This window comes from Gymnoscopelus braueri (genome assembly GCF_963280865.1).
Source record: "Gymnoscopelus braueri genome assembly, chromosome: 12".
Lineage (NCBI taxonomy): Eukaryota > Metazoa > Chordata > Actinopteri > Myctophiformes > Myctophidae > Gymnoscopelus > Gymnoscopelus braueri.
Window position 1 is genome coordinate 13,394,808 of NC_137614.1, and position 19,859 is coordinate 13,414,666.

At 43.3% G+C, this 19,859-nt stretch overlaps 1 protein-coding gene across 2 annotated transcripts; it reads right to left on the minus strand.

Annotated features, from left to right (window-relative positions):
* Window positions 1-3,008: 3,008 nt before the first annotated feature.
* ankrd33aa (ankyrin repeat domain 33Aa) lies at window positions 3,009-12,812 on the minus strand. 2 transcript variants are annotated; one of them, XM_080443770.1, is made up of 5 exons: window positions 12,377-12,812; window positions 9,956-10,297; window positions 8,447-8,576; window positions 7,921-8,061; window positions 3,009-4,866 (listed from the first exon to the last, which is right to left on the minus strand). In XM_080443770.1, the coding sequence occupies exons 2-5, from the start codon at window positions 10,211-10,213 to the stop codon at window positions 4,049-4,051; spliced, it is 1,347 nt and encodes a 448-aa protein (XP_080299896.1). In that variant the 5' UTR covers window positions 10,214-10,297; window positions 12,377-12,812; the 3' UTR covers window positions 3,009-4,048. The 2 variants fall into 2 exon arrangements, with proteins under 2 accessions (XP_080299896.1, XP_080299895.1); XM_080443769.1 differs by having other exon boundaries at window positions 9,956-10,320.
* Window positions 12,813-19,859: the final 7,047 nt, after the last annotated feature.

Below are 19,859 nucleotides of genomic sequence, written 5' to 3' on the forward strand. Positions count from 1 at the left end.
GGAATGCTGATGCGGGTAAATGCTGTTTCAATGAAGCCATCATTTGGCATTTATTATTCAAAAGTTCAACAAAATATTGATAAAGAAAGAGAACCCTTGTTTAGTATGAATTCCAAACCATTACTTTAACCACGTGAGCCCTAGTGTCGTGTTCCTATTCTGGGGTGAACACAAAGAAAAAATAGCAGAATCTACAAGCCCACAACACGTCGCAAGACAACGTGTTGTGAACTTGTAGATCGGCTATTTTCTGTGAAGAGATTTGGTGTAGACTGAGGGGGAAAAAAAGGAGCGGAATAAGTATAGACCCCTGGGGGACTACTAAGCAGTCTTAAAATGCATGGATATTTTAGGCACGGTGTGCAGCGACAGTAAAGAGAAGGCAGTGATAGCAAGCAACATGCAACACTGTGTATTCTGCCAGCTTTGAGGATATTGCCACCGGATTCAGGATGGGTGGGCACTAGAGACATCAGGGCACCTCGATGTAAAATTGGCTATTTTGTCAAATATTTTAAAAATGGTCTTAAGTAATGTAAAGATGTGAACATGCAGGTACATCATTATCAGACTTAATTTTATCCTTCAATTGCTTGTTTATGCCCAAAAATGACTGGATATACAGGTTTTGTAGCAATTTGTAGCGTGTAGAAATATTAGACCTTAATTGTCAAATGTTTAAGCATGTTCTAATCATGTATACTTTACTTAAAAACATTTTCCAAATTATAAAAAACAAAAATACAAAAATAGAAAACGTTCAGTGAATAACATTTTGTTATGTCAGGTGTGGAAGGAGGGTGTGACAGTCTACCCTGGTAAACTCACACAAGCTTCGTATAAACAAATACAAGAATACCGTACTTGTATTAATATACATTACATTTCACAGTCAACAGTTGAGGGGCTTCTAGAGCATTCTAAGTATAGCTCTCAACTCTCCTCTCTCTCTCCCTCACTGAGAGAGCACCCCGTTGACTATGAATGGCGATTTGCACTGACATCGACAGACACGTTCTCTATATTTTGTATCCGTGCTGACGTTGGGCATGCTCATATTTGTTCATATCTGGTGCCCGCTACAGACACCACCACAACTTAAATGTTATTGTAGATATTATAGCAAGTACATCCAATACACTATAATATAACTAGCTACTTCCTCCACTTGTGATTCTAAATACCTTGACAGCTGCTTTCTCAGCAGTATGGTGAATGTTTCTCATTTGATGTCATTTCCAAGTATTTCTTTCAAAAGCAACTGATATTGTCTAGATGTCCTAGTATGTAAAATCTGAAGTTGTCCCTTATCTGTTGCCCTACCTTTACCTGAGGGTAGTAAGAGAGTAGTTGATTGGTGAGACCTTTACCTTTTGTTGAAAGCAGTGGTGGAAAAAGTACTCAAATATTTTACTTTAGTAAAAGTATCAATATCGCAATGTAGACATACTCTGTTACAAGTAAAAGTTTGGTATTCAAAGTTTACTTGAGTAAAAGTACAAAAGTAGTAGTATCAAAATGTACTTAAAGTACCAAAAAGTACTCATTATGCAGAATGTCCCACGTCAAGTTTTCAAAAATGGCAGCTCTACAAGCTCACAACGTGTTGCGGCGTTGTAAGCTTGTAGATGGGCCAAAGTATACCGTGTATATAGGGCTGAAGTGTGCACGTTATGTAATTAGTAATTACAAAACATGTTTTGTAATTAATTAGTAACTAAAGTTTTCAAATAAAAGTGCAGTAAAATTACAATATTTGCCTCTGAGTAGAAGTAAAAGTATTGACGATTGGAAATACTCCAGTAAAGTAAAGAATTCCTCAAAATTGTACAAAAGTACTGTACTTGAGTACATGCACTTAGTTACTTTCCACCACTGGTTGAAAGGTAAGCATCCAGTCTAATGTAGAATGAGGATGTGAGTTTACCCTCTCTGAGGCCTCTCAATCATGAGTTAGCATGTCCCATCATTGACCTTTTTTAGGGATTGTTTTCAAGAGTGTTTATATTGGCATTGACTTTATAAAGACAAGTTCCCCTCCTTGAAACAAAGGGAAGTGAAAAACTAAAAACGTATTATTCATAATAAGCTGAACATGAACGAGCTTAGCGGTTGTCAGGCATTTTCTGTCTTTTACATGTGTATTGTGTACCATAAGGGGGATACATTACCCACTGGCAATTTGATATTTGAATGACAGTCTTTAAAATGCAAGAACAGCTTGATAATCCAGTCTTGTATGAAGGCAAATGTGTTACTTCCTACAGTAAGTAGTAATTAGGTTGGACAGGCTTATTGTCAGTATCAGCCAGAGAGTCTATTCCCGTGCGCTAGACCCCTGGGAGATGGATTGCTGAGGTGGAGCGCAACACCTACCATCAGCTCTCGGTACTACTTACCGCATGACTTGCCACACCCAAGCCGTGCTACTCATTCGCTGACTTGGCGGTTGTACCCATGACGTTGTGGTGAAGAGGCGAGTGCTCTACCGGCTGAGCTACTATTCGTAACTTTCTCATCAAAGTATCCCTCTACAATCCTCATTCCTGTCCTCAGTCATATAGTTCTGACACATTGATGTCTCTTCTCTTATATGACCCCAGGTGAAATAACTCATTATGTAAGGACACTGTGCGTTGGCTTAAGAGATTAAGCCATGGTCATTAGCCCTCCCATGTCATGCTTCAAGTACTCTTTACAACCTCCACTAAGAAGCTCAGCGGTAACTTTATCATGGAAGCAGATGTACAGTATCAAGGTTACATAAAACAGTTGTTCTCAACCTGTGGGTCGGGACCGATTTTATTTTTTTGGGGGGGGGGAGATTTAAGGACTTTTAAGACCTTTTTAATACCTAAAAAGAAAAGACCATTCCTGCATCAAAAATAATCAACAAACTATACTATAAAGACTGGTCAAACATTGGCCAAATTGTCAAATGATATAAGAAAGAAGCAAAAATATTTATCTGTGGAACCGAGTCAAACTAAATGTAGTGCCTCAACTCCTACAATTCCAAGTGCTTGTCAGGGTGGGGGGTCCCCAGTTCAAATATGATTATTTTGGGGGGTCGTGGCCTGAAAAGGTTTAGAACCATTGACATAAAAGACAAAAAGCACCATAAGCCACATCGACTGTAGTGAGGAAAATGTTTAATTTCTTTTATACTATACTTCTAATCCATTTAATGTTTTCATGTAAGATATGTAAAATATCTTGGAGTCACATTTGCATATTAATCATTCTAATTATTCACGACTAGATGATTCCTATGAATATCACTTTCACAGTGTGCACAAGGCAAACTGCACAGCAGAAGAACCTTTTTGCATAGTTGGATGCTCAATTTCTGGTTTTACAGCATTTTGACACGGAGTGTCCTGTAACCAAGTTAGTCCTGAGCAAGTTGAGGTTGCATTATATACCATTATATACTGTAGTAAATTTCTCGGTAGTGCAAATGTATCTGAGCCTCACAAAAACTGAGGTAAAAAAATAAAACGGCTGCTGCCAAAAAGCCAGTTCACCGTTTTAAGTGATAATAGATAATCCTTTATCAGTTTGTAGAATTTAGAGGTAGTTTGCCTCCATTCCTGGAATCTAAGTTATTCACTAAATGTCATTACTCATAAGAAATGAACTATTTATTGGGTATTGATTAGGTTTCATTGCCTAAGAACATACCATGATGGCACTCTACTGAAAAAGATTTCCTGGTGTCCACTTTTTGACATAATTTAATCTACAAATCCACAGTTGGAGAACATCCTCAAGAGACATCCCAATAGATCCCCAAAACCCATATAATTGTTCATTCAAATGGCCTTGTCTTGGCTTTCTGAAGATGCTGGAAAAATAGCATAGCATTCCCAGTGAAGTTCAAGCCATCACAGTTTCGTTCTTTGTATCCCAGAGTCCTAATCCATTTATTCGTCTCTGATGTCGAAGGCTCATCTTCAGAAATGTTATTAGAGAGCCAGAGACATCCATAAGAGGGAAGTATTGTTGTGTATGCCTGGCATCTCCTATAATCCATGTAAATGGCCACCTACTTTTTCTTACTTGTTTTATTCTTAGCCTCCTTTAATTTCTTCTCCTGCTCTTCCTTTTCCTGTTCCAGCTTCTTCTTCTCCTTCTTCTTCTCCTGCCTGTCCTCCTTATACTTCCAGATGGGAGGCTCCAGGTAGCCCTTTTGCTTCTTCTTCCTCTTCTTTTTCTCCTTCTTCGGTGTTGGCTCCGTAGCCTTTGTCAACTCGATCTTGGGGATACGGCCGGCGGGGAAGACGCTGTTATTCCGGGACATGAAGCCCCCTCCGGGAGCCACGCTTTCCCTGCGCTCCTGCGGCTGGCAGCAGGAGATCAGGGACACGGAGGCGGTCGATACCCCCGAGGGGCTGGCCGCGCTGACGGAGCCATTACCGTGGCTCACGGAACTCTGCTCCAACTCCTTGGCGCTGTGCTTTGCCCTTAGCTCGGGAACGGCCAGACGTCGCTTGCCGATCTCCGGGGGGCTGGTCGGGCAGAGCGGACGGCAGCCGGTGGCCACCAGGGGACTGTGGATGCTCGAGGTGATTTGTACCATGTGGTCCAACACGCCGTTGTCTTCGGGGTCGGGATTTAACTTGAAGGAGAGCCTGTCTTTGATGCGCTGGGTGAGCTTCTGGGTGGCTGATTTGGTGGCAGTGGCTTTAGCGACCAGATGCTTCAGATCAGGCCACTCTGGTACGTAGCTGTCACAGTACTGCAGGGCGATAGGACGTGCCTGCAGGCGCCGCATCCTATTCAGAGTCTCATACCTTCCTACCTTAAGGCACCACTCCTTCATTCCTCTCCCTCGGACGTGGTCCACTGCGTTTATGTCTGCACCTGGACATGAGTTATGAAGAACAAAAGAGAACATGAGGAATAAAAGAAGATTCCTTGATGTACTGTGACATAGTTAAATCTGAACTCAGTTCAATATATGACCATCATGTGGTTATTGTTGGAACGCATGAATAGCATGATGCCACTCATCCACTTAAACCCTATTCGGTTGTTAAGCCGTGACGATGCGCTCCGTCAGAATAACTTCCGGGTCCAAGTGTGTGTTTTGCCAATTTGACAGTGCTGTGTCCCTCGCTGTTTTAACAGATCTGAGACTAAAATAGCGACTAAAGTGTCATTCTACCGCTTTCCTGGCAACGACAAAGTGAAGAGGAAATCGTTATTTTATATATATCTATATATAAATATATATATATATAAATGCATGTAAAAAAATTATATTGTAATGTTAATAATAATAATTAATAAATAAATATGTATATAAAATATATATATTAGCCTACTTTTTACTGTCTATGACGTTAGCATTATGACCCTTTTTAACCCTCAATGGTTCATTTCTGAAAAAGGAGGTTATTGTAAAAAGATTCCAACATGTTTGTTTACAATGAAGAGTGGACAGCGCTGGTGCCTTTTGGACCCGGACGTGACGTCGGACTACAAAATGACGTCAAGACTTAAAAACCGAATATGCTTCGTTGACCGGTGTCCCCCAGGGGTCTATACTTTCCCCCCTACTTTTTTCCCATTACACGAAATCTTTTCACCTAAAATAGCGGATCTACATGACGTATTGTGAGCTTGTAGACCTGCTATCTTCACTGAATGTTCATCCACCAGAATAGGGATGATACAGGGTTCATGTGGTCATAGAGATTAATTCAAACCTTTCACAGCATAGTAAAATAGGATTGTTAGGTGGGTGAAAACAACATACTGAACCAGCCCAGACTATGTTCTGCTTTACAGTATGTGTTTGCTTGTAAATTGTTTAACTGAAGCGCTTATTGGATATATGGGACTCGATCATGTCTAATTCAGAGCTTTATTAACAATCAAGGCTCAGGATATACTTAGGAAACAACTCACAAATCTATACACACAGCATTTTAGCGGTGGCTTTACTGGCTTATAATGTGCAGATAATTACAATAATTTAGGCATTTAGCAGACGCTCTTTCTTGAATACTATAGGACCACAATGGAAACGAGTCCCCAGAATCTTTTTGTGTTCTCCTTTTAGCCTAAGTGTTTTACTGTACCTCCGTGCTGTTTACATTTTTTGTAAGTATTCAATCAATCGATCAATCTTATTCAGAGCAACTTAAAATAAGCAAGGTAATCACATACAAAGAATGCAGAGAGACAGTGTAGTCTGTAGTGAAACTAGGATCACAGCCAGGTAAACCAAGAACCTAGCATCAGTCTAAACGATATACTATACTATAGGATATCAGGTAAACAATTAACCTAGCATCTGTTTAGATAACATGTTATCTAAATTACATCCTGAACATTGTGGTAAAGAAAAACAAGCCTAAATAACAAAAACATGAGAACGAATGACCAAAGTGTGTCTGCATGGTCGTCATATCTTGGTCAGTCGCCAGCATCAATCAAGCAGGGGTACAGGGAGAGTGAAGTGCTAAAGGCGGAGGTGGAGTCTGAAGAGACTCAGATTATGCCGGAGAATTGGGAGTGAGTTCTGACTGCAATGGAGAGTTTGTTCCACAATTTGGGAACCATGAGGGAGAAGAGTCTGGAACGTGTGGAGCGTTGTCCCGGGTGTTTTAGGGAAGGTTCAGACAGCTTCCCTGTGTTAGCTGATCTGAGGGAGGGGTTGTAGGGTTGGATAAGGCTTTGAAGGCATGGGAGTGCCATGCCTTTGGTTGCCTTGTATGCCAGCACCAGTGTTTTGTACTTGGTGCGGGCAGCAACTGAGAGCCGATGGAGGAAGCGGAAAAGGGGGGAGATGCGGCTAGATTGCGGTGATGACCTGTTTGCAGTCGTACTTTGAAAATTCAATACAATCAGGAATAGGATAGAGTGCATTTTGTCCATCGCAACCTTAAAAGCGACCCCATACCTGCACTGGGGCGAGATTAGCTTGAGGTCAGAAAAAGATAATGGCCATAGGTTTACACCGCCAATTCATTCTTTAAAAAAAAAATCTTTTAGGATTTGCAACATTTGGAATGAACTCTGTAGGTTCATGAACTGTCAGCCACCCTTGTCAACCCACAGTGAAATGAAACCACACACTTTCAGTTTGATTCAGCCTGAAAGTCACACTTCATGTACGCAATAGATCAGGTTAAATGGACCTATAAGGGTCCAATTAGTTACATATCAGATTTGGGCTGCCAGTCTGAACAGTGTCCAGAATGTGTGAGAAAAAGACTCGCTCTCTGCATAAACTATTAAGGAAGACTCCTTAGACAGAGATTTTATAAAATGTATTTTTGTATGTATTTTATTTTAACATGCTCATAAAGTGCTCTGTGCTTAAAGTGAGGGGTGCAAAAAACTTTATGAGCATGTTCAAATAAAAGAAATACAAATTTCTTAGTCTCTGTCTGAAGAGTCTTCCTTAATAGTTGCAGAGAGGGAGTCTTTTTCTGCCAGTTTTCTTGTATGTTTTTGAGACCACCGAACCTTGAACCCTGGACAAAGAAGGGTGCAACAGTTGACCCTGTACCAGAATGTGTGAGACAAATATTTATAAATCAGATTCGAATTGGATTTCAAAACACTCCAATGTAGTTCAAATCTGATCCACACAATTCAGTGTCCATTTATGTTTTTGTTCTGTTCAGACTTGATAAAAAAAACAATCTGATTGGCCTGGGTGGTGGCGTAGCGGTCCAGGCACCTAGGCTCAATGTAGCGTGACAGTGCGTCGTGGGTTCGAGTCCCGAGCCCGACAGCCTTTGCTGCATTTCACCCCCCATCTCTCTCTCTCTCCTCCCATTTCCTGTTAGACTACTGTCCTATAAATAAAGGCATAAAAGCCCAAAAATAAATCTTTAAAAAAACTAAGAAACAATCTGATTACAATCTAGTTGGACTGCCAGTCTGAACATGGCGACTTACCATGCATCACCAGAGCAGCCATGCATTCTTCACGGCCCGTTAGCCCGGCCTTCATGAGTGCAGTGAACCCACGGGGATCTCTCACCTCCGTATCCACCTCAGGGTAGTAGTTGAGCAGGTAGTTTACAGACCAGATGAATCCTGAGTTGGGGGGAAAATGACGTGTGAGCTTGGCTGACTGGAATTAGTTTGGCGAGCTAGAGATTATGTGGTGGATCAGTGTTTCCCAAACATTGGGTCGGAGACTCGGGACCCATTTTTGGGTCGTTTCATTCTTTTTTACATTAACCACATGAATCATGGCATCCCTTTTATGAGGGGAACATTATCAGATCTACAAGATCGATTGTAGATTATCAAGCTACACGATGATACTGTTGTCAAACAAGTCCATGAAATCTATGAAAAGGTTTAATCTGCAACAAAATGTTATACAATAAGTGGGGGGTCCCTGCTTCATCTCTCTCAGCTATGGGGTCCTTGGTCTGAAAAACATTGAAGAACCCTGATGTAGATTGTAACATACCAGCCTGGGCAGCGATCATCAAGGCAGTGTTGCCATCGTTGTCCTGGTGGTTGACGTCTATAAATGGACACGTGTGAAGCCCACTGACGATGTCTATGAAGCCCTTGCTTACAGCCACCATCAGGCCATTCTGATGGAGAGACAGATAGAAACAAAACAAGACCTCCATGAGGCTACAATGCACTATTGTTATAGTGGATTCAAATAGACTGCATCTACTGACGTGGAAGAAGACTTCGTAATGGATTGTTTTCTTCTTTTTCTTCTTTTTTTTTTACAATCGTCTCCCACCTTATGTGGAGTTGGGAAGAAATTACTGAATATAAACTATGAAGTTTAACCAAATGATCACATTTCTCCACAAGAGGACATTTATTGGCCCAAAACAATTAAAATACTACAGAACACAAAAATACTACAGAACACACAAATACTACAGAACACAAGCTTTAAACTACAACAATAACCCTTATTTCCATTTCTTGTCTGTTGTCTGTGGGGAAAGCTTTCGCTGAAAATAGCCGCTGCGTTGTAAGCTTGTCGATCTGCTATTTTCAGCGAAAGTTTTCCCCACAATACCGATGCTGGGGTTTAAGTGGTCAATATCCCTCATTTCACCCCCCCCCCCCCCCTCTCTCTGGCCTATCTTGTTGTTTACAGCTTCTAATAAATGTGTTAGAAGCTGTGGGAATCAGGGAGAATGATGAGTCAGGTGTGTGTGGACAGGGATCAGGCTGGGACCTGAACCCAGTCTGGTGCCCTCCAGTGGGGGAACCTAATAGTACACGCTGTCTCTCCCAGTTCCATTCCCTGCTGAAGGCAGTACAGGCACCCTGACCAACTTGAAGGAGTTGCTAGTACAGCGACACGGACACAATCCCCGCAGGCTTCCCACTGAACACAGTTGATTGTGTTTGTTCGGGCGTTCGGCCAAGCCAGAGGCTTTGCGGGGGAGTATGGAGGCATAGGAGCACTTTAGCAGACGCCTCCCTCCTCTGGATGTCCAGAGATATGTCACTGCGACCTCCTATTTGAAAAAAAACTAACTGGGGCTGGGGGCATTTTCTTAACCACTTAAGCCCTATAAACATCCTTGTTCGACATAGTCAAAATAACCCATCCAAAAGCTCACAACATGTTGCATCACGATAGCATAGTAAGCTTGTAGAATAGTGAGATTTTTGCTATTTTCTTATTTGTATTGAAATATTTTGACCAATTTTGACAATTCTTCCCAAAATAGGGAACACCAAGGTTTATGTGGTTAACATAGACTTTTAACGTCATTGTTAACTGTGATATTATCAAACATAAATATCAAACCTATCAGTCAACATTTCCCAAAAAGAAATGCATGCGTTTAATTCAGTCTGACCAGAAGCAGCAATAAAACCCATCCCCACTGACAATGACCAGAGGGGGGGATGTCAAACGCAGAGGCTTTTGTGAGTCCAACCCTGGTGACCTCTGTAGTTGACTAAAATGTAGAATGACAGTCTAGTTTCTCACCCTGCCATTGATGTCCAGCTCCATGGCCTCTGCCCTGGTGACGCCTCTCTCCAGGACCGCACGCAGGGTCCAGGCCTCGTTCCTGACACTGGCCTCGTACAGCGTTTTAGAGGTGCCTGCATCCTTCTCTAACCTTTCGTAGTCGGGCAAAACGGAGTCGTCCGAAAGCAGGCTCCCTGATTCGGAGTCATCCAGCGAGATCTCGGAGTCGTCGGACGGGCCGGCGCCCAGTACGGGGTCATGGTGTGAGGCCGCCATGGGGCGCCCCCCCCTCCTGGCCAGAGATCACACCTGCTGTGAGACAGGACTCCTCCTGGGCCCCAACCACATCCTGCTGGCTCTCTGTAGAGACATGTGTGTCATCACTGACACAATGTAATGAACAACGAAGAAAGCAGAGGTTTTACGTCACATTTCAGTCACATGAAACATCAGTCACAGAAAGTCAGAAGAGAAAAGATTTGAATGTTGTTGTTGTGCACAACGACCTAATCTTATCAACCCATGGGCCACATGCCTTTTCTAAAATAAAACGGACTATTTAGCTATACAGTCAATTTCCCCCTTTATCCTGAAAGAATATTGCCCTCATCTAGCCATGAGCAGGTAACCATCAAAGTAGCATACAGTGGCTGCGTCTGAGGTCAGCATTTTAAATAGACCAGATGAGCTGAGAAGGCCTGGTCCATAACCCATGATGACTAAAGAGGATGAGGAGTGTCACGTCAAGCCGCAGCCTACCTGTCAAAGGGGCTGATCTGAGCAACTCTATGATTGACAGGTTAGGTAAGCCCATTATACAACAGAGGGAGAGAAGAAGTGCACTCTACCTGAAGAATGATTTTCATGATAACTGTAGCTCAGATTGAGATTTAAAAAATACATTTAAAACAAAATTATATTTAAATTAGATTAACAACACAGGGAGGAAAAGTTTAGTCTATGAAAATTCTGTGAATGAAGTGTTCCTCTGTGAAATGGCAGGGTGAGTGTAATGGGTCGAGAGAGGCCATATGGTGCTGGTAGCACTGGGAGGCCAGGCTGGTGAGAGCATCTGTTGTGGTATTATTTTACCATAACACATTGGACTGCTTTGCAAGTCCACTGAAGTATCCAGTTGTGTGCAATTCACATGTTTGCATTGTTTGTGTATGTATATATATATATATATATACAGCACAATGTATTATAAAATAGGACTTCAGCAAACATTTCAAATTGCTTGAAACAGATTCTTAAAACCAGCAATGACATCTTTTACTAGGCTTGGACAAGAAAGGATGAATATCGTGTTCCAATGAATGGCTAAATGTTGTGATTCTTGGTTTGATCTTATTCATCTCGGTGTTTGCAGACTGGAGAGAGACTGAAAGAGAGCGTGTGCGTGTGCGTGTGCGTGTGCGTGTGCGTGTGTGTGTGTGTGTGTGTGTGTGGAAAAACATTCTCTAGCAGAGCAACATAAATAGATCTGTCCCGTGAGGGCATGAGGCCTTCAGGACTATTTCACTACAACCTTTCCCTTAACCACCACTCAGTGGACAAAGAACACACATAATCACGTTAATATGAATGTAATTTTGTCCAATCTGTGTGGTAGAGTATGTTAATACAATATAACTTATTCATTGGGGTGGTTGTATTTAGTCTCCCTCCTCTTCTATTGAGACATTTAGATTGTGTCAAAGGTCATGTCTCACCTAGACACAGGACCTGACATGAATTTTGACCTCAAGGTCCAGATTAAATGTATCCCCTTAGCAAGCAGGCAGGCTCGCTCTATTAGCTCAATGGTAAAAATGTCAGCACAGCAGGAAACCGGGTTCAAATAACGGGTAGAAGAGAAAAGTTACATAGTGCAGCTTTACCAACCACTCTGTGGACAAAAAGCACACATAATCACATTGTCTAGAATTGGCTTAACCTCTATTAATTGCACACCTGCAATGCTTAACTACCTACATACCTATAACTAGAGTCATTTCAACTGCTTCAAATGCTCTACCCCTTTAATCCCACAAAGGCTGTGTTTTCATTCCAGCGTTATTGTTCCTTTCAGAAGAATGCAGATTGCTATCACACAAACTGCTGACCCCCCCCCCCCTCCACCCCCTTTCTCCTGTTGCACAAACATGCGAGACTCCTTCGCTTTAAGTCTGCCATTGTTCCGTACACTCCCACTGAGCAACATCAGACAACTAATCTGAGCTCAGGGCAACTTCCTCTCTGAACTCTGAAGTATCAAGAGTAAGCTCTCTCTGTGGTGTATCTCTGAGGTGTGGGCCCAAGTTAAAGATTTAGAAACGGAACAGAATAATATGCAACCAGTGGTGCCACCAGCAAGACCACAGAATGAGATCTAAGTAAGTAAAGACTGTAACGTGTTATTAGAATTAAACACCACCCATGCCACCAGTGTCTCACCCTGGAAAAGTACGAGTGCAGTCAGGGGGTTGTCCTCTTCGCTCTTCCTCTTTCTTTCTTTCTTTCTTTCTTTTCTTTTTTTTTAAATCCCAGTCTAGGAGGTTAAAGCATCACGGTGTGATGGTTGGTGGTCATCCTCTCCTCTCCTGTGGGCTCGTAGTAGAAACTGGCTAGGTTCCCCAAGCTGATCCCCACTCTTGCTTGCCCCCTCCCTCCATTCTCTCCTCCTGGCCACTTAGGTTGCCAGATCGGCCCGCAATCCTCCCAGGTCCCAACATAGACGCTTGTTTCCTAAGTCAGGCAGCATGCTCTGTACCTCTCTCATCCCGATTACAGGAGATTTGAGGATTAAAGAGGTAGAAGCAGGCAGCAGCCAGCCTTGCACTCCTTGCAGTCTGTTGATTTAGTCTTTACTGATCTCTCTCTGTGTGCGCGTGTGTGTGTGTGTGTGTGTGTGTGTGTGTGTGTGTGTGTGCGTGTGTGTCTCTCTCTCTCTATTTCTCTCTCTCTGCTTCTCTGTCTGTCTTACTGTATCATCATAGCTCTTTCAGGGTGTGTCCATCCCCAATTCTCTCGCGCGTTCTATCTATTGCTTTCTGTTTCTCCCTCTGTTCTATTGTGTCATCTCCGTCTGTTCTGTTGTGTCAGAACAAGTCTGTCCAAAGATGAGCGCAATGGTTGATTCACCCAAGATATGGGTCCACAATCTGTTGTGGGAACGAGGGCCGAGGTCCTGTCTGTGGTTGAATAGTATAGTGTGTGATGGGGACTAAAGCCTTGACTTTTGTTTTCCATGGAAAATACATTTGCAGGGACAACAAACTAACCCTGCTGTTAACACTAAGCCAGGGAAGCCTTGGCAGTAATTATTCCCATGAAACACGCACAGATATGCATGCCAACCCATGCTTGAAAACATGTGTGCACACCACTGTGCAAACACACACAATGCTCACACAAGACATAGTACACAAACAGAAGTAATATGCTTACATGACCGACTTTAAAACAAGCCTTTACAAAATAGACTAAGAATACTTTGGAGTGTGCATAGTGAACAGCTCTGGAGTTCATAATGAGAGGCATGTTGTTACTTTCAGTGTTGCATAACATCTCATGTCCATTAAGGGGAAGTGTCCTGCCCCCCTGTGACTAAATGGAGAACCACAGTAGTTGTAGATGTGTGTCTCTGATAGTATAGTTGCAAGTCACTGTCTTACAGCAAAGTGCTACGTTCCAAAATAGCAATAGCCAGGTGTAGCATCTGGAGATGAACTGAGCCTTTTTAAAAACACACCAACTGTAATTACATTAGTGCTGATAAGACCCAGTAGCCTTGGCTGAACCTCTAAATATAGTGACATGGTATAAACTAGCAAGAGCACGTCCCTACTTCCCCCACCGTGTTAAGTACGTTATCTAAAGCTTTGTTTTTGCTCAGCCTGTTTTGAGTTAAACTTGATAATGCAATTATGTGTTAAGTGTCATGAAACAAAACGATATTGATCAGGTGTCACCGAAATGCATTTTTGTCACCCAAGCTATTTCAACAGAATGGACACTTAAACATTTTACTACACACACACACACACACACACACACACACACACACACACACACACACACACACACACACACACACACACACACACACACACACACACACACACACGTATATTGTGTACCATTTTCTTCTACATGTTTTCCAACATTCCTCAGTATGTTTACAAGCAACACCTGATTTGTACTTCGACATACACTGGTGTCATGCACAACGATGTAAGTCTAGGCCACTGTCAAAAGTGGTCATTCAGCCAAGCTGGAGACTCCCAGGAAACAAACCAGAACCTATATGGGGTGTGAGGGTTTGACCTCTGCGTCACCCAGATGCACCATGACAAAACGTTTATCAAATTAATTTATATATAGAGACTGATAGTGGCAGATGCTAAAAGGTTAACAGAGACAACTGTGGCCTGCACCCATTCACAAGTTCAATCCCATCAAATATCACCAACCAAATGCTTATGTAAAAAAAATCTGCTCTTAATACTGTATTGTACAGTCAGATCTATTGTATGATAGATCTTAGTTGGCCCATTCAGTCAAATGGAGCTATTTTAGGACAAAAGAAGAAGGAAGAGCTAAAAAAGGGATGTTGACTCATTATTACGGGCTCGCTCTAAAATGTCTTGATAGCATGCATCCATCTGCGCTTACAGGAAGACGCAAAACAAAGCACACAGAGATGGAAGTGACTTATGTCTTATGAGAGGCTGACAACAGAAGTGAGGTTGAGAGGAAGTAAGACTGAGGAAAGGGAAGTTGGCTTGGCACGAGGAGAGGGCAGGGCTGGGAAAGAAGAGCACAGAGGAGATTCACTACCTTACTTACTTTAAATTCCCTGAGGAACACAAGCCATTGGTGAAAGTCCTCCATCCTCTCCAGTCTTGTGCCCCCGATCCGATTCACCACCTTAGGACAGATCTCAACATGCTGCGTAAAGGAAAAAGATAAATGATCTCCTTACACTTGTACAAACTCTGTTTATTTCCTCAGAGCAGCTGGTCTATAGCTGCTGCACCAGTGGAGGGCAGCACAGCTCACCCTACAAACTCCCAACAGTTTGCTGTGTTTATCTTCCCTAAATAACCGTTACCATTATGCTGGCCGCCTGCAGAAAACAAAGTCTTTTTTTTATTGAATTCTATTTTGATAGGCAATGAAAGAACATTTCGTTCAGATTCCCAGAACCCTGATACTCAAGTTACCCAGTGTTCCCTTACCACGAGCCACAGTTATTATCTAGTCATTGAGAAAAGAAATTAACATCTATTCTGGGCCCCCTTTTCGCATATAAGTCACGCAAGATGCGGACTGGTTGCTGGTCCCAGTCCATTCACCCGTATGTTTGATTTATAGCCTATTTGGTTGCGCACCGGGATCGTGCACCGAAAATAGCTGGTCTACAAGCTCTCAATGCATTGCATCGCAACGCGTTGTGAGCTTTTAGATCGGTTATTTTACATTGGCGTGCAACTAAGCACAAATCCCTTATAACCACCACAATACCCAGCTGTGGTCAACCATGGGGGCAGGGGGGGAGGAAGTAAGAGGTCTGGGGAGCAGGGAACTAAGTTTAGCCAGCAAACTGATTCTAAAGAAGCCACGGGCTGAGCTAATATTAGCTTCCTGGCTGAGTCTTTTCCTGGATCGGTCTTAATAGCGCTTGGCTCTGTCCTCTGCAGCGTTATACTGGGCTCTGTGGCAGTGAAGCATGACTCTTTAGTCTCTTGTCCTGAACAGTCATCGTACATCTCCGGCCTCCATTAACCGGCAGGAATGAGAGACCTGCTGCTGCTGCTGCCGGTGGAAGTTCAGCGCACCCAAATCTGATCACGCACAAGGCACAGCAGGGAGGAGTGCTTGAGTGTGTGTGTGTGTGTGTGTGTGTGTGTGTGTGTGTGTGTGTGTGTGTGTGTGTGTGTGTGTGTGTGTGTGTGTGTGTGTGTGTGTGTGTGTGTGTGTGTGTGTGTGTGTGTGTGTGTGTGTGTGTGTGTGTGTGTGTGTGTGTGTGTGTGTGTGTGTGTGTGTGTGTGTGTGTGTGTGTGTGTGAATTATCCTGTGAATAAGGAATGAGCAACGATGCTCTGATATGCTCTCCAGAGGGGATCATTTGTCAAAGGAGATTAATCGACTTTCACAATCCGATATGCGCGCGCACACACACACACACACACACACACACACACACACACACACACATATACACACCTGCAATTGGCACCAAATTGGATTGGGCTGGGGGGTGGTCGGTTGTTGGACAGCTCATGGCCAGAAAATGATCATGTGATCAATTTTGCTGGATTGCCCTTTGACTGACCCATGTGGTGAGTTCTCATTGGTTGATGGTTATAGGATACCAAGCAAAGCAACAGTGCTACCCCCAGGGGTCCTTGAGGGGGTTCCAGGGGGTCCCCAGCAAAATTGGTTAATACAGCAACACAATCATTTGAACCCCTTTAAACATATTTTATACGTTGGCTATTCAGAAATAGCAGATATACAAGCTCACTTCGTGCCACGCTGCGAGCTTGTTCATCTGCTTGTCCTTTTTACATTTTTGAAAAATCTTAAAGTGTTTGAAAAATTGTGTGTGTGTGTGTGTATATGTATAATATACATATACATATACATATTATGTATATGTATATGTATTAAACACAAATCTTCTCTTCTGGGGGTCCCTGGCACAAAACATTTTCAGATGGTGGTCCGCAGTCAATGTCAATTTGGGGGTCCTTGACAGGAAAAATAACTACTGTTTTAGACTGTGTTTTGTTGCGGCCCTCCAACATGATGGACTACGAGGGTTACTATTTTGATCACGTATTGGTGTCCACTCAAATGTCTGCCAGCTGGATTCATTACGATGCTAAGCACACACACACACACACACACACACACACACACACACACACACACACACACACACACACACACACACACACACACACACACACACACACACACACACACACACACACAGGTGGCTGCAATTCGGAACTGGCCCCTGTAAAAAATACCCCCCACCCCCCGAACTGTTTACTGTTTTGATTTCTACCCTTTACCGTTTATATGATGTTTTTGCATACTCATAGTAGTGTATATTTGTATGTCATTAAATGTTTCGATGAATTGAGTTCAAAGGACCCCAATGGAAACAGGCCAGGGTTTAAAATCCTCTCAACAAGACCTTGTATTGAACTGTACTTCCCTGTGCTTGTCTTTGCATATTAACAGTTTGCAATCAATACACACTCACACAAGCTCACAAACACACGCACGTACAGTCATCTTTCCATGCACACACTCGAGTACACGCACTTTCCACTCCCGCCCTACCTTAGGTAAGTCTGTCAGCTGAATATGTGCTCCACATCTTTTTTAGCGATCAAGAACCTCACATTTTTATATTCTAGTACAATCGTGGGTTTGATTTCAGTCCTTAAAGGACTTCAGTACTCAATAAAATCCTCAGTGTTACCCATATTGGTACATTAGGCTCCATTCGCACGCTTTACGAGATACGGTTACACATCAACGTGTAACCGTATCTTTTAAATGGAGGGAGTTGTGCTCTGTGGGTTGTGTGTGTTGATACCTTATTTGGGTCTGCCCTGCTCCTTTATGAGTTCACCCAAACCATGTGTCTACTGCCAGAGACCGGGGCATGATAAGGAGCCAGAAAGAGAGCAAGGGTGTCAGGAACATAAGAGAACAGATTCCAAGACGCGGAGACAAGAGGATGAAGCTGTCTGAATGTGAATCCACAAGTGAGCGCCATGGGTATATGAGGATGGATGGATGGATGGATGGGACAGAGGAGGAGAGTTTCGGGGGAGAGGGGGTGGTGTTCCTCTGTAGCCAATGACGAGGAAGAAAAGGCGGAATTTTGAAGAGGGTGAGATTGGTCAGCACAGCAGCCCCTCAAGTCAACGCAAAAGCAGTTTTATAGCCTTCAAAGAGCCGGGGGAGAAGGAGAGAGCAAGGCTGCAGGGCAATATCACAGCATGGAGCTGACAGCATGGAGCTGACACACACACACACACACACACACACACACACACACACACACACACACACACACACTGACACACACTAACGTTCACATTGGTCCAACGTACTTCTTCAACCAAACACAAAGGAATATTCTGTCCTCATATTGAAGGAGAGAAGCGTTAAGTTGGAAGAGGACATATTCACAGGACCATTCAAGATTTATAAAGACATAACGTGTGCTAGGCCACCTGTGTGTATGTGTGTGTGTCTGTCTGTCTGTCCATAAGGAGGGGAGGGACAGAGACAGAGAGAGGAGAGCTCTGGGGATCCTGCCAAGCCACGTAATCCCCCCCCCCCCCCAACACACACACACTCCCCCACCCCACCCCTCCTTGTCCAGACAAAAACATGTTCTCCCCTTCCAGGATCATTATTCATGTGCATGAGCGTTCCTGTGGGTCAGAGCATGCACACCAAGACGGGCTACGGCGACTCAACTCCCAAACTCTGGCACAGTGAGAGGTGAAAACAGAAGGACAGAGAGAGGGGGAGAGAGAGGGAGAGAGAGGGAGACTGCGGGAGAGAGGAGGAGACTTGAGTCAGACTCATAATAGCAGTGGAGTTTCCAGGAGGAGAGAGATTGAGTGAAAGTGTTGAGATCTTGAAGGAGGCTAAAGGGAGCTCTGTGTGGGAGAATGAAGGCTCTGCAGAAGAACCAAGGGCGCACTGACCAGATGTTGGGAGCCATGGCTGACATGCTGACCTCCCTGGCCATGCCCAATCAACAGTGGGTGAGTCTTGTTTTGCTGCTGGCTCTGGCGTGTAGGCGTGTTTGTTTGGATATACACAGTATACGCAGCAGGAGCTGGTTTATGTGAAAGCTTTACCGTTTGTCGACATTCAAACCGACAGGGGTGGGTGGTGAGGGGATTTGGGGGTCAGTCGACACATGGAGAGACTCCGCTTTGCTCGTTTGGAAAATCTGAAATGTGCTGAAGATGATGCTGCATGCCCGATGGCTTTACTACTTAAGCAACATTTCATTATGTGTGCGTGTGTGTGTGTGTGTGTGTGTGTGTTTGTGTGGGGAAAAAGACAGAGAAGATGGTACCCCTGGTTTAAGACCATTGGTTCTCAAACTTTTTCAAGCCAAGGACCCACAAATTAACATGCATTTGGCCTCGGACCCCCATCTGAAAATATTTTGTACAGCATTTGTGTTAAAAATGTTTCAAACATGTATTCCACATTTTCCATTTATCTTTCAAAATTGTTTAAAAATAGCTGATGTAGTTGTGAACAGATTTCGATGCTATATATTAACTAATTTAGTTGGGGACCCCCTGAAACCCCCTCCAGGACCCATGGCTGTCCCCGGACACCACTTTGAGAAACACTGACCTAAACCTGATGGTAGAAGCTCTTTTAACTGCTTCCAGGAATCGTAACGCGGTTGACCTCTAACTCTGTGGCTCTCAAACCTTTTAGTGGCAAGGACCCCCATAATTGATATGTATTTGGCCGTGGACCCCCATCTGAAAATGTTTTGTGCCAGGGAGATTTATGTAAAAAATATACCTTTTAAAAAAATATCAAAAATCGTTCCGCGCAGTAAGCTTGTATATCTGCTATTTTTGAATAGCCAACGTCTAAAATATGGATAAAGTGCTTAAAATGATTGTGATGCTATATTAACTACTTTTGCTGGGGACCCCCACAAGGACCTCTTGGGGGAACCGCAATGCTCTAACTCATCTTCGGCACCATATCTACGACACACATCAGACATAATTGCTGTCACTGCGTACAAGCCCATTATCTTGACCTCAGATGTCCAGGGTGTGGGTCTAAAAACGGCGCCCTTCATCTCACATTATCGCTATATATCTCCCATCGACCTGAAAAGTGAGATAGATTTAGA

Coding starts and splice junctions, on each gene's coding strand:
- ankrd33aa (XM_080443770.1), bottom strand. CDS start 10,213: ATGGCGGCCTCACACCATGACCCCGTACTGGGCGCCGGCCCGTCCGAC. Junction 8,577..9,955: donor AGCTGGACATCAATGGCAGG/GTGAGAAACTAG, acceptor TCTCTCCATCAG/AATGGCCTGATGGTGGCTGT. Junction 4,867..7,920: donor GGCTGCTCTGGTGATGCATG/GTAAGTCGCCAT, acceptor ACTCATGTCCAG/GTGCAGACATAAACGCAGTG.